This window comes from Delphinus delphis, chromosome 3, assembly GCF_949987515.2.
Source record: "Delphinus delphis chromosome 3, mDelDel1.2, whole genome shotgun sequence".
NCBI lineage: Eukaryota > Metazoa > Chordata > Mammalia > Artiodactyla > Delphinidae > Delphinus > Delphinus delphis.
Window position 1 is genome coordinate 43,956,890 of NC_082685.1, and position 13,779 is coordinate 43,970,668.

The window sequence follows — 13,779 nt, forward strand, 5'->3', positions numbered from 1 at the left end:
TTCTCTTCCCTGTGAATATTCATTTGTAATCTTAAAGGATGTGAGAGTTGGAAAGAACCTTAGGAGTCCAAACCCTCCTGCTCCCTATAAAATATTTATGGTAAATGGATGATCGGCTCAGTATCTCACAGGAGAGATGATCCCATTCTTTGACAGTTCTAATTGTTCGTGGAGTCTTCCTCACCTTACGGAAGGGGGCTGTCATATATCTGTTATTTTTTGCCTGCCCAGCAGCCATGCCTTCTTCTTCTGGAAGAAGAACTACTCCTGCCCCACGCTCAGTCCTCCTGGTTCAAATGGGACTGATCACCCTGGTTATGAGGTGAAGCGTATCACCCAGGTTTGGCCATCGGTGTACACTACTCCCCTGGCCAGAATGGTCCATTCAAGGATGACCCAAGTCTCTTTGGGCCTCTTTAACGAGCATGAGTCCTGAAAGTCAGAGCGAGAGATGATCCATGATGAAATAATTTGAGTCACCCTTAATTCAGGGCTTACCCTGGACTCCCTGGGATCATATGTCAATATACTCTTTTGTTTGTCCTCAGGAACATGATCCAATCAGTCTGTTTGCTTAAGCCAGTTTGAGTTGGGCTTCTTTTACCTGCAACCAAGACAGCCCTGGCTAACAAGTGAAGGCAAATTTAACTCAGTAAATATTTACTGGGTGCTTATTATGCGTAAACCCTAGGCTGGAAGGGAAGCCGTGGTCTCTACACTCAGGGAATTACAAACTAGTAGGCGAGATTAGTACTCACACACAAAATTTCCCAGTCTATAGACTGGAGGCATGCTGTCTAAGAGATACAAAATGCTACAGGAGGTCAGGAAGGAATGAATTCTGGCTGGGGAGATCAGGGACTGCGCCATCAGAGAGGTGACATATAAATTGGCACTGAAGTGAGAGTAGGATTTCAACAGGTTGCTCGGGTACAGAATACATTCCCAGAGAAGGGAATCATGTGACGAAAGTAGTTTGGCAGAGAGAAAGTAAAGTAGTATCACAATTGTTTTTTTCAAGGAGACTGCTAAGAAGTGCACAAATAACTCAGTTTTAAAAATTCATGTAGATAAACATAAAATGGTTGCAGGAAATGTTCATCTTTGTGCATCCGGCATGTGGAGTCACCAGCCTTGCTCTTCTGTCTTTCCTACCTCTGCCTAATTGCAGAGGCACTGGCATCTCTGCTCTAAAATCCACTGCTCTCTTGGCCTGAGATCAAGAGATCCTGGAAACCTAACACGGTTCCATGGACAGATGCCATGACATTCATTTTTGAAATGAGAGGCATGTCTGTGCAAGTCTATTGGAGGCGGATGGCTTTCTCTTATGATGCTGCGTAACAGTCCAGGTGTGAGGCTGGGGACAGATGCTGCGCAGACTCCGGCTGATGTTGCGCAGCATCATCAGCTGCCGGCTGATGTTGCTTAGGAAAGATTTCCTCTGGTTACTCTCATTGGCTGAGATTTTTGAGAAGGCCTTTTACATGGAATAAAAAGCCTGGCTTTAGAATGACTTAAGTTTCTCACTTGTAGAAAGAAACTTTCTGTAAAGCAATGTGGGATTGAATCTGTATTTCATAGTAATTCTTTTTTTTTCCCTAACACCCATTGCATAAATCTTGATACTTTTTACAAACACTTATAAGCCATTGCCAGGAAGAAGATATCTCTTCTTTCCTCTGTAACCTAACATAGGTAGAAAAGGAATGGGGGCTAAAAGTCATGGAAATGACTTAGAGGGAATGACCACAAGTTACCCAAAAGGGAGGTGGATGTCGAGCTTCTAAAGTGGTAAAGGGAATTGAATGGATTTGTCTGGTGCCTCCGGATGTGAGTTAATAAAAGGGACTGTGAACTGGAAAAAAAAAGTCACAAAACCACATGATCTCATTGCTTAGTTCATTTAGCAGTTCCAAGATTGATTCCACGGAACATTATTTTTAGAAGGATGTTAATAAGTATAACATGAAAATAAACACAAATGTAAACAGACTACCTTGAGGTCGGACTTCTCAGAACCTTTAAAAGACCACTGTGCACTGAGAATTTCCAAGAGGGGTGAGTAGATACAGTGTTTCCAAAATTCTTTGGCCATGGACCCCTGAGGGTCTTCAAAAGGCACCCATATGCATAGGAGACACACACAGTGGGAGATGCTTAAGTTCAGTGACCTCATTTTGCAGATAGGAAACCCAGGTCCAGAGAGGAAGGGTGGTTCGTGCAAAGCAGCAGTGTTTTCCGCTTGTTTGATGTTGACTGAGAGGCTTCAGGAGCTGATTTCCAGCACCTGAGGAAGTAACTGGACCTCTGTAGGATCAGTCAAGGGCAATGCTCATCTGGGAAATTAGACCTGGCCACTTTGCTTTGTGACTCACTGACCACGTGCCCTCGAGTGAGATGGTTTTCCTTTTGGATGTCAATTTCCTCTTTAGAAAAAGAGGCATAATAAGTTTTGCTTTATCTATTGGAGAGCAGTGTTTTGTGAGAGTCAAAAGAATCCAAATACGTGAGGGTACTGTGAGCCGTGGGCATTTCACAGGTGCTCAAAATTATTCTCTTAAACAGATGTCTTGTGACAGGGATTCTCAAACTTGAGCGTGCAGCACATCCAAAGCACCTTGGGGTTTTTTTTTAAACCACAGATGGCAGAACTTCTAGATCACTGGGTCTGGAGAGACCTGAGAATTTGCATTTCTAACAAGTTCCCAGGTGATGCTGCCGCTCCAGACTTTGAGAACTACTGACCCAGGAGATCCCCGAACAAAATACATCTGGAAAAAGTCTTGGGTAAAAGAGTGAACCGTGTTGATGCAGTGGGTAAAAGCAAAAATTGAAGAAAATGGTCAGGGATGGAGATCCACTCTGAGCCAGGCGCTGTTCAGGGGAATACTCGCCACCCCAGCCCTGGGATCAAGGATTCAGGCGTAACCCTTGCAGGAGGTCAGTGGCTCGCAGGAGTCATGTAGCCAGTAAGCTGGCAGAGTCAGAATTCAAATCCAGGTGTCTGTCTCCCAAGTTCACTCTTTCTGCTTCATTAAGACAAAGAACAGGCAGGAAAGTCACTGAGAATCAGGCACAAAGCCATACCCGTGCAAGAAGCAGAAATTTCTTTTGCAGCCTGTGGCATCCGAGAATGCAGACACTGTTGCTATTGTCATCACTAGTTAATAGTGGCCTTAGAGTCCAGTGCTCAGATGGTGTGATTTCTACAGAGGCAGTATGTCCCAGCATGCAGCGTAAGAGCCAGGGCTGCATGTCCCGACGCTGCTCTGTGTCCTTTGCCAAACTGCCTAATCTCCCCGGGTCTCAGTGTCCTCATCTATAAAATGTGGTAAATAATCGTATCTACCTTCTGGGGTTGTTATGAGGAGTAAGTGAAATAACATGGGTATTTAGCATAGTGCCTGTCATATACTACGTGCTGACATGCTACTATTGTAATTGTTGATAAGAGCAAAAGGGAGCAAAAGGAAGGCGAGAGACACCCTGGTTGACTTAGCCTATTTAACAGGCACAGAACGGAGAGATCTGGAGGCCTCCGAATGAATTTTTCTGATCTTGCTGGTCATTTGTGGCTGAGAGATGCTTTCCCCAAACCCCTCTATTCTTCCTCGGTTGCGGGGGGCGTTGCAGAAAAAGAAAGCCAAACTGAAAATCCAGAGAGGGCATCCATTTGGGCTCATCGTGGAGTTTTCAGAATACAGTTTTTTTTTTTTTTTTTTTTTTTTTTTTTGCGGTTCGCGGGCCTCTCACTGTTGTGGCCTCTCCTGCTGTGGAGCACAGGCTCCGGACGCGCAGGCCCAGCGGCCATGACTCACGGGCCCAGCTGCTCCGCGGCATGTGGGATCCTCCCGACCGGGGCACGAACCTGTGTCCCCTGCATTGGCAGGCGGACTCTCAACCACTGCGCCACCAGGGAAGCCCCAGAATACAGTTTTTACTGGGCAGAGGGACAGGCCTTGTGGAGGTGAGGGGAAAGGGGAGGGCTAGCAGTTGAAGCATCCAGAGGTAATTTTGGTTTGTCACTGATGAGCCAGTGACCCATGACTAATGGTTGGCTACTGGGGGGCTTGCCCTTAGGATAATCATATCATTGTTCTGCTCAGATCATAGGCCTTTTCTAAGGGAACATGGGATGAAGGTAAAGATGAATGTTGTTGGAGGTGAAAAGTTCACAGTAGTTGCCATGGGGATGACCTTAAGAGCTTGGTGGAGGTTCCCATGGAAACCAACCTCAAGATGCAGCATTAATCACCCATATCTCTATCTTTCACCCGTGGGGCTTCCCAAAGGTGAGAGGCAATAGAGGAGGAGAGAGGGTAGAAGCACGTCCCCCTTCTCAACTCATTAACCATCTTCCCAGGTTATCTCAAAAGCCACCTTCCTAGAAAGGCTTTTCTTTGTTCCATTTCTTCCTTCTTTGAATTCCCTCTGTATGGCTCTCATGGCCATCATGACTCCTATTGCCTTGATCTGAGACAATGAGATTTTAAAACCTCCTAAATGGGTGCTTCATCCTGACCAGAACTCAACACCGGCTTGCGGCTCGGCATATTCTTCTGTTCACAAACCCAGCCTGGAGTCTTTGATTTCTATGAGTGAAGCTCTGGTGGTCTCCTTCCTGCATGTGGTGGCAGGATTCTTCTTCCATTGCCTTTTGTTGTTCCTCTACTCAAGTACCTTCATGATCTTCCAGTGCCCACTGAATCAATCCACACTCTTTCCCTTGTCATTTCTTACTCAGACTTTATCCCTGACTACTCATCCCAAGCCCTCTACAAAAATCATCAGTGTTTTCTCATTCTCCTTTCACACCTTACTTATTTCCATCACCATTCCATAGGTTATACTTTAGAAATTCTTGGGCTGCCTTTCTATTTGAATATGGCCGTGTTCAAGTGCTACATCTTTCTGGAGGGCTAGACACACTCATATTAGCCTTTTGCCTGAACCTTGATTCTCTGCTGTCTTACCATTCTCTCATTGTCTTTTCTACCCCATAAAATGTTAAAATCCTTGGGGACAGGGATCAGATCTTTTACTTCTCAATGATTCCTTAAACACTTAAAACAGTTCAGGGCATTCATTGGCTTCTCCAAAATGCTTCAGTTTATTGAAGACTTTATAGCAATTGTGTGTGGCCTTATTTCAAGTGTGGTGAATGGAGTAGACCAATCCCTATTCACAGATAACTGTTACATAAGGCAGGGTAAGCCATAAAAGAAGCAGAAGCTAAATTCTACAAGGAAGGCAACAACAGTTAAAAAGGGTTCTCCCCATACCTGTTACGGGGAGAACGAAATGACATCTTGGAAAAAGTAGTATCTGATACAGGTTTGGGGAGAAGGGTGAGATTTTTAGAGGTGCAGAATGGAAGGGGACTAGAGAACAGAGTGACTCAGGGTGGTGTGGCTGAAATGGAAGGTGCTAGAAAGGGCAAGTAACTAGAACGTTTGGTTGTATCCAGGCTACCCCCAACACCAGGGAAGAAATTCATATTGAGGGAGACATAAGGGACTGAGCAGGGAAGTAACAACTCAGCGGTCTGCCTCGAGAAAACTGATCTTGAAGCTTAACTGTCACCTGTATTGGATGATGATCAACTGAAGCCACAGGACTGAGCTGAGTTTGGCTGAAGGAGCTGGGACCAGGAACCTGAACAAAAAACGTCTTCAGATATGGGATTTTTGGACTCCTCATCTTTTCGGCATCAGTAATACTAAATCATGGGGTCTAATAGGCATCTATGGGCAGGGCCAGCCAACCACCAAATGATTTCCTGTCAACCTCTCTGCCTCCGCTTCCAATTGCCCACCCTGTAGGGAACTTACTCCATAGACCAGCTCTCCCACCATGCCATTCCAAGCCTTTGTGTCAGGGTCGCGGGCTCCATATTTCCCATCACTGACGATCTCAAGACGGTAGGAGTAGCCCACATGCTTGGCAATCTCTGCTGCCAGCTCTACACAGTAGCCCTCGTAGCGGTCATTGCCTTCAAACTGGTTGGCATTCTTCTTGAGCATCACATAAGGATCTTCCTGGTGGAGAAATGGGAGACAGAGGATGTGGGTTTTGAGTTCACTCTTGCGGAGGGAGGCCTTTGGCGTGGCAGAGGAGGATGTCTCCAACATTGCTAAACTTTGGGGAAGTCTCTCTGGCCCCTAAATCCACTTCCTGCATTTCTGCTCCTCCCATTACAAAACTTCTTGGGTTAAGGAAGCAAACTATTAAAATAGAATGTTTCACTGAGACGCCATGCCTAGCTTTTCAAGTTGTTCCAGGAGCTCTTGTATTTTTGGGAGGTGTTAGGGGAATAACCCTTAAATAGGCTCCAACTGTCTCATCACTGAAAATCATAGCAGCTTTACTTATACTCACTTCAGGTGCTGGACTTTAGGGAACTTGCTTTGAAAATGGCTTCTACTAAGGAAGGGTAGAGTCAGAACCATTACAATTTAGTCTCACCCTTATGTTTTATATACATTGGAAACTATGGCTCAAAGGAGGGTAAGTGACTTACTTATCCAAGAGCACAAAGTGAAATCATGGCAGAGCCAGAGAGCAAAAGTCCCTCTGACTTTCAGGATATTCCTTTTTTACTTCCTCTTTCTACCGACCACAGAGTTTTGGCAAGAAGAATGACCAGCTTTCACTCCTGGGAAAACCTTTGTGTTGGTCTGTCTCACATCCCAGGTAACCTCCATGAAGGACTGAGTACTCACTAGGATTGTAGTGACGATGTACGTTCTATTCTGGACACTTGAGTTATCCCCCCCAGCTTGAGCATCCGTGGCTGCAGGGACAAACTTATCATCTTCATTCCAGTAGCCAATCTGTTAAAGAGAGGAAGGTGGTGACATAAGGTGATCCAGGCTCCTCAGGAATGGCCCGCTCTGGGTCCCCCAGCCAACACCAGACAGGAAATCAAGGAGCTGAGCATCACACCAGCAATCCTGGACACACCAGGCTCTGAGGTATTGGTAGATATAAACAACAAGAGACAAGATGCTCTCTAGGTCCTCCCATCCCCACCCCATGAAAATCCTCATCATGACGGGTAAGCCTGAAAATTGCCTCTTAAGGGGCGAGGGTTTAACTGTTGATGCAGCTAAACTCTTACGTACAATGCGAGTCAGGGCCATAGAGATTTAATTCCCTGCAGTTGTTCACAAGGCCAAACCCCACCTTCTCCCATGCCTAGTAACCCTTCTCTTCCTGAGCTCATTCTGAAGTGTAGTGGGAATCATGTGATTTAAACCGTACATTCTTGTTTTCTTTTGCTTTTTTTTTACATCTTTATTGGAGTATAATTGCTTTGCAATGGTGTGTTAGTTTCTGTTTGATAACAAAGTGGAATCAATTATACATATACATATGTTCCCATATCTCTTCCCTCCTGCGTCTCCCTCCCTCCCACCCTCCCTATCCCACCCCTCCAGGCGGTCACAAAGCACCGAGCTGATCTCCCTGTGCTATGCGGCTGCTTCCCACTAGCTATCTGTTTTACGTTTGGTAGTGTATATATGTCCATGCCACTCTCTCGCTTTGTCACAGCTTACCCTTCCCCCTCCCCATATCCTCAAGTCCTTTCTCTAGTAGGTCTGTCTCTTTATTCCCGTCTTACCCCTAGGTTCTTCATGGCATTTTTTTTTCTTAAATGCCATATATATGTGTTAGCATACAGTATTTGTCTTTCTCTTTCTGACTTACTTCACTCTGTATGACAGACTCTAGGTCCATCCACCTCATTACAAATAGCTCAATTTCGTTTCGTTTTATGGCTGAGTAATATTCCATTGTATATATGTGCCACATCTTCTTTATCCATTCATCTGATGATGGGCACTTAGGTTGTTTCCATCTCCTGGCTATTGTAAATAGAGCTGCAATGAACATTTTGGTACATGACTCTCTTTGAATTATGGTTTTCTCAGGGTATATGCCCAGTAGTGGGATTGTTGGGTCATATGGTAGTTCTATTTGCAGTTTTTTAAGGAACCTCCATACTGTTCTCCATAGTGGCTGTACCAATTCACATTCCCACCAGCAGTGCAAGAGGGTTCCCTTTCCTCCACACCCTCTCCAGCATTTATTGTTTCTAGATTTTTTGATGATGGCCATTCTGACCGCTGTGAGATGATATCTCATTGTAGTTTTGACTTGCATTTCTCTAATGATTAATGATGTTGAGCATCCTTTCATGTGTTTGTTGGCAATCTGTATATCTTCTTTGGAGAAATGTCTATTTAGGCCTTCTGCCCATTTTTGGATTGGGTTGTTTGTCTTTTTGTTATTGAGTTGCATGAGCTGCTTGTAAATCTTGGAGATTAATCCTTTGTCAGTTGCTTCATTTGCAAATATTTTCTCCCATTTTCAACCCACTGAGGGTTGTCTTTTGGTCTTGTTTATGGTTTCTTTTGCTGTGCAAAAGCTTTGAAGTTTCATTAGGTCCCAGTTGTTTATTTTTGTTTTTATTTCCATTTCTCTAGGAGGTGGTTCAAAAAGGATCTTGCTGTGATTTATGCCATAGAGTGTTCTGCCTATGTTTTCCTGTAAGAGTTTGATAGTTTCTGGCCTTACTCTTGTTTTCTTTTAGGTTAATTGTATTTTTCCATCTGGATTTAACTTTCTAGGTGATGGTTATTTTATCCTTTATTTCTCTTATTTCCAATTTTTGACCTATTATAATACTGAGAATATAGTTGTGCCTGCAAACACTGATTGACATCATTTTTTTTAAAAAAATTAGTAGTTATTTATACTGACTCATTTTCCAAGGTCTTTTAGCAAATACTTATTGGATCCCTATTGTGTGTAAGACTCCGAGCTAAAACATTGGTGGTCTTGTGGCAGGGTTGAGAAAGATACAGAGAGGTCTCGAGATAGTCCTCGCTCTGAGGATCCCTCCAGTCTATTTGGGAAGACAAGACACACACATGCACGTGGCCCCAGAAGTGACAAGTGAGTGGCTCAGGTAGCTTGAGCCTAAGGAGTTTGGAGAAGCAGAAGCCTGGTATGGAACCTATGCTGGGAAAAAGGCAGCAGGAGGAGGTGAGGCTTAAGTCATGAGGGATGGAAAGGTTGAGCCCAAACCTGTCAGGTCGGAGAGAAGATAAGCCAAGATGGGAAGGTGGGAATCTGCCCAGATATGTAAGTTCAGTGGGTCCTGAGTGGAGGATAGGGTTAGTCCAAGAGGGCAGTGGGCGCTTGGTCTAGGTAGCAGAGGGATTGGAAGGCCAGGCTAAGTGGTGTAGACTTTATTCTGAAGGCAACAGGGAGTCATGGAAGGTTTGGGAAGAGCAGGATGGCGTGGCTAATACACACACACACACAGACTCCACACACACCCCTATGTCTATCTATCTTTTATTTTATTTTATTTTTTGGCTGTGTTGGGTCTTTGTTGCTGCGCATGGGCTTTCTCTGGTTGCGGTGCGTGGGCTTATTGCGGTGGCTTCTCTTGTTGTGGAGCATGGGTTCTAGGTGCGCTGGTTTCAGTAGTTGTGGCACACAGGCTCAGTCGTTGTGGCTCACAGGCTTAGTTGCTCCACAGCATGTGGGATCTTCCCGGACCAGGGATCAAACCCATGTCCCCTGCATTGGCAGGCGAATTCTTAACCACTGCGCCACCAGGGAAGTCCCTGTCTTTATACATCTTTAGACCGTTGTGTTTTGTTTTGTGGTCATTCTGCTGGCTGTAGTTTTAAAGGGCAAACAGGAAGGAGAACTGAAGCGCATGTGCAGGGGGAGGAGCAGTTCTCTAAGTCAGCCCAGGTTCACAAAATCCAAGGCACATGCCAATGGTCCACTCAGATGTCACCTTCACCTTGATGTCTTTCCCAGTCCCCTCAGTTACAAAGAAACAACTCTCCCTGCCATTTGACCGCCATTAACAACAGTAGTAATAATTGCCGACACTGATCGTGTTCTTGCTCTGTCAGAGGCTGTGTTTCATAGTTTTCGTGCCAGTTCATCTGGCTTAGAAGAGTTTGTTAACTTGCAAGGTGATGGTGGTGATGCAGCTGAGAAGTGGCTGAGCTCAGCCTGGAATGGTGGTCATCTGTCTCCAGGGGCAGCTTTTCATCTTGACGCTGTTCTTTCTGCGAGGGGACTTAGCCCTGGGCTGGGAATCATATTAGCTGACAGTTACTGAGTGCTTACTGTGTTTTAGGCACTCTTCTAAGTGTTTTTTATGTTTTAACTTCTCTCATCCACACAAAAACCTATGAGGTGGGTAATCAATTATCACTCCTATTTTAAATGTGAAGAAACTGAGATGTAGGGGAAGTGGAATAACTTTCCCAAGGCCACAGGAGAGTCGTGGAGCCAGGATTGGAGCCGGGCAGGCCGATTGCAGGGCCGTGTCCTTCTGTGTTCCACTAGGCTGCCAGCTGGCCCTGAGCGCCTCGTGTTGGTTCCCATTGGCCCCATGGTCTAGCTGTTGGCATGTCTGTCCCCATCTCTCCACGATGCTGTGGGCTTCTCAGGGACAAAGCTAGAGGTCTGTTCATGCTAGGACCCCTTTCTTAGGGCCACAGATTGTACCACAGAGAAGCAGCTCAGGAAAGGTTTATTGAGAGAATGAGTGCATCCAACATGGAGACAGTGGATCCTGTTCATGCTGAGACAGTTCAGAGGCCTGAAGGGGGGTCGGGGGAGCTGTCTCTCAGGACACTGGGTCAAGATTTGCCCTCATGCCGGCATGGGTACCATGTTGCCTGTGTGGGGCACTTTCAGTCAGCCTGGAAAGGGACATGTCTCTCTAATGACACAAGAACCAGAAACTTAGATTTCCAGAATATCAGAGCCAAAAGAGGCCTGAAGAATCATTTCCTCCAACCTCTTCGTTTTTTACAGAGAGGGAAACAGAAGTTCAGAGACCAGGGGACTTGCTCAAAACCAGAATGTGGTCCTGCCTCCCCCATTTTGCTAGGCCAATGTTCCATGGGACCCTAGGGCATCTGTAAAGGCCCTTCACCACTTTCATGGGAGGTGAGGGGTCAGAGAAGAGGGGGAAAGCCCTGGGTTCCTCACCCTTGCTTCAATAGTCAGTTCTGCTTTTAATCCATTTCACGCTTTGAGATTCCCCTTAAGAGTTCATTTTTACAAGGAGCCCGTTCGTTGAGAAATAACTATTTGAAACCATTATTGTAGCATATCGTGGGGCGAGTTTCAGAAAAGAATTTCCAAACTACTTTCCTAACACTTAACTGTATTTTGCTCTTCCCCTATGCAAATAGCACTGACAGGCTCGGGATTATTTTCTCTGTTTTACAGAAAAGAAAACTGAGGCTTGGGGAGATCAGATGATCTAACTTATATAGATTAAATAGCAGATTAGTGGCAGGGCATAGGAGCCAGGCCATGGACTTCAAAGGTAAAATTATGGAATATAATCAATACACACCTGGGAGACGATCAAGCAAATGTAATTGCCATTTTCTTTCCCCCGGTAGTTGATGCTATGGTGTTTTCATGCCCTTCTCTTTCCCTTCCTCCTCCGTTTTCTTCCTTCCCTCCCTTCTTTCCTTTCTTCCTTCTCCCTCTTCAGGATTAGTCACAGGTTTAGTTGTTCTTAGTTGTTCAAACTCAACAACTGTCAGCCTTGAGGAAGTTGCCTTCTTTGACATGCAACCAAGTTCTCTAAAATCTATTGTGTTTTCATCGGTAGTATTTTTAAAAGTGATGGCTTGATGGTCCAGAGATTGGTCTCTGGCATCAGACAGACCTGTTTTAAAAGGTAGACTTTTCTTATTAGTAACTGTTTGACCTTGGGCCAGTTACTTGACCTCAGTGGGCCTCCGTCCCTGCTCTGTAGAATGGATACAACAAGAGTACCTGTCTCGCAGGGCTGCTGTGGGAACCAAATGCGTTCATGCGTGGACAACGGTACGCATAGTGCGTGGTTCATATTAAGTTGCCAGTAAACTAAAAAATGATATCCAGTAGGGTAATGCCTGATTGAAGGCTAACAGGCTTCTATACTGTAGTACATTTCAGTCTCACTTTGCTATTGAACATTGTCAATCTCCAAAAGAAGTATATATTATGGAGTATTTCTCAAACTCATTTGACAGCGTAACCCTCTTTACATGCAGAATGTCCTAGGATAAATGGTGCAAAACCCACAAAGCACGGCTCTAAAATATCCAGTTATTTGATCAAAGAGAGGGGAAAAAAAGCAAGATAAATCTGTACAGACCAGATTTCTATGGCTTAGAAAGAGATTTTAACTTTTAGACTAGGTATCCTTCAGAGCTGGTATTATAGCACTAATGTTAAATTGGTCTCTATAAAAATTATTGTCTGGCTTGGCTTATATCAAAAGCTAGAGGAACAGTTAAGTGTTGTAAACAAGCTTATTTTATTCCTAACCCTTTTGTAGGGAAATAAGAACTATTGCCAGTCAGAAGAGCAGGGTGATGCCAAAACCCAGCTTGCCCCTCATGTAAGCTAGCAGGCTGAGAAATCTTCCAAATTTGATGAAAAGAAAGCTGTCAAAGATTTTTGAAGGGACATTGCACTTCAGAGAGGAGAGCAGATTTCCCTTTCTTAGAGAAGTGGGCTGGATGATTATACAGCCCTTGGATTCTCTACTGAGGATATGGGGGAACTTTGATTCTATCTCAAAGTAAATCAGAGCTAGTAGTTTGGTAAAAATTGGGGCCCACCGTTCAGGAGAGGATTTAAACAATTCTGACAGTGAGAGGTCTTCTCTTGGGGCCAGTTACAATTTTTGATCTCCTGTTTTCCATCTACCTCTAAAGCTTGTTTGAATATAGGAAATGAGTCTAGATGATAGATTAGATTTTTTTAAGTAAATGAAGTCCACAAAGGAGATGATCACTGGACAGTACATTCAATGGATTGACCTTGCATAGTCATCAAATCAAATGTCCACATTTTTAGCTCTAAGCTTCCTCTGAAGACACAGCCCCTGACCTCCAAAAAATGAGATCGATTATAATAGATTTTTAAAAAGGAAGACGTCTCTTGTGGCAAAGACAACCTGATGACCCCCAAGGATTCTTGTTCGCCTTGCATAGCGTACAGGTATGGTGGGAAGTAGCTACCTGGACAGCAGTTGCATTTCCCAGCCTTCCATATGTCTAGGTGGGCCAGATGATTGGGTTGGCCAGTGGAATGCAGCAGAAGTGATGCACGTCTTTCCTAGCCCGACTCCCCCAAATCTCCAGCACAGTTTGTAATAACTTTCTTCCTCCCCTGTGAGCTGGCTGTTGATAGCCAGGAAGACCCAAACAGACAGTGGAGCCTCCATAAGCCTGAGTCTTAATCAGAGCCCCCAGCCCCCATACTGGTCACTGGGTGAACAAGAATGAGACCTTTGTTTGCATTAAACAGCTGAGATTTTAGTGTTACTCTGTTACTGCACCTAGGGTTATCTTAACTAACACACTTAAAGAATTTGAACTTCATAAGTGTGTGTGTTAACTTTATCTGAGTTCTGCTTGAGGTGTTTTTTAATTAAATTTGCCAGCAATTTTTTTTTCTTACTTGCTGGCAGATCTATGGAAATATGGGCCAGAGTAGTATGCTCCCTGGTTGCCCAGCAACATTCAATACACTACCCACTCATTTAATGAACAACCACTTATTTGCACGTGCTTACTTATGTGTCAATATATTGTGGGCACTGAGGATACAGTAAATAACAGAACCATGTCCCTGTGTTAAGAGAGCTGACATTTTAGGGGCAAGGAGGTGAAGAAGAGGGGAAGAAAGACAATATATATCCAGACTAGGGGTCATCAAACT

The 13,779-nt window shown here is 44.6% G+C and overlaps 1 protein-coding gene across 2 annotated transcripts in view; it reads right to left on the reverse strand.

Annotated features, from left to right (window-relative positions):
* The window catches only part of GRIA1 (glutamate ionotropic receptor AMPA type subunit 1), a 304,530-nt gene that overhangs the window by 89,422 nt on the left and 201,329 nt on the right, over nucleotides 1-13,779 (reverse strand). For both annotated transcript variants that reach the window (XM_060008478.1, XM_060008479.1), the window contains exons 9-10: nucleotides 6,726-6,836; nucleotides 5,835-6,041 (exon numbers count right to left, since the gene is read on the reverse strand). In XM_060008478.1, the coding sequence (XP_059864461.1) occupies nucleotides 5,835-6,041; nucleotides 6,726-6,836 (318 nt within the window). The remainder of the gene's footprint in view (nucleotides 1-5,834; nucleotides 6,042-6,725; nucleotides 6,837-13,779) is intronic.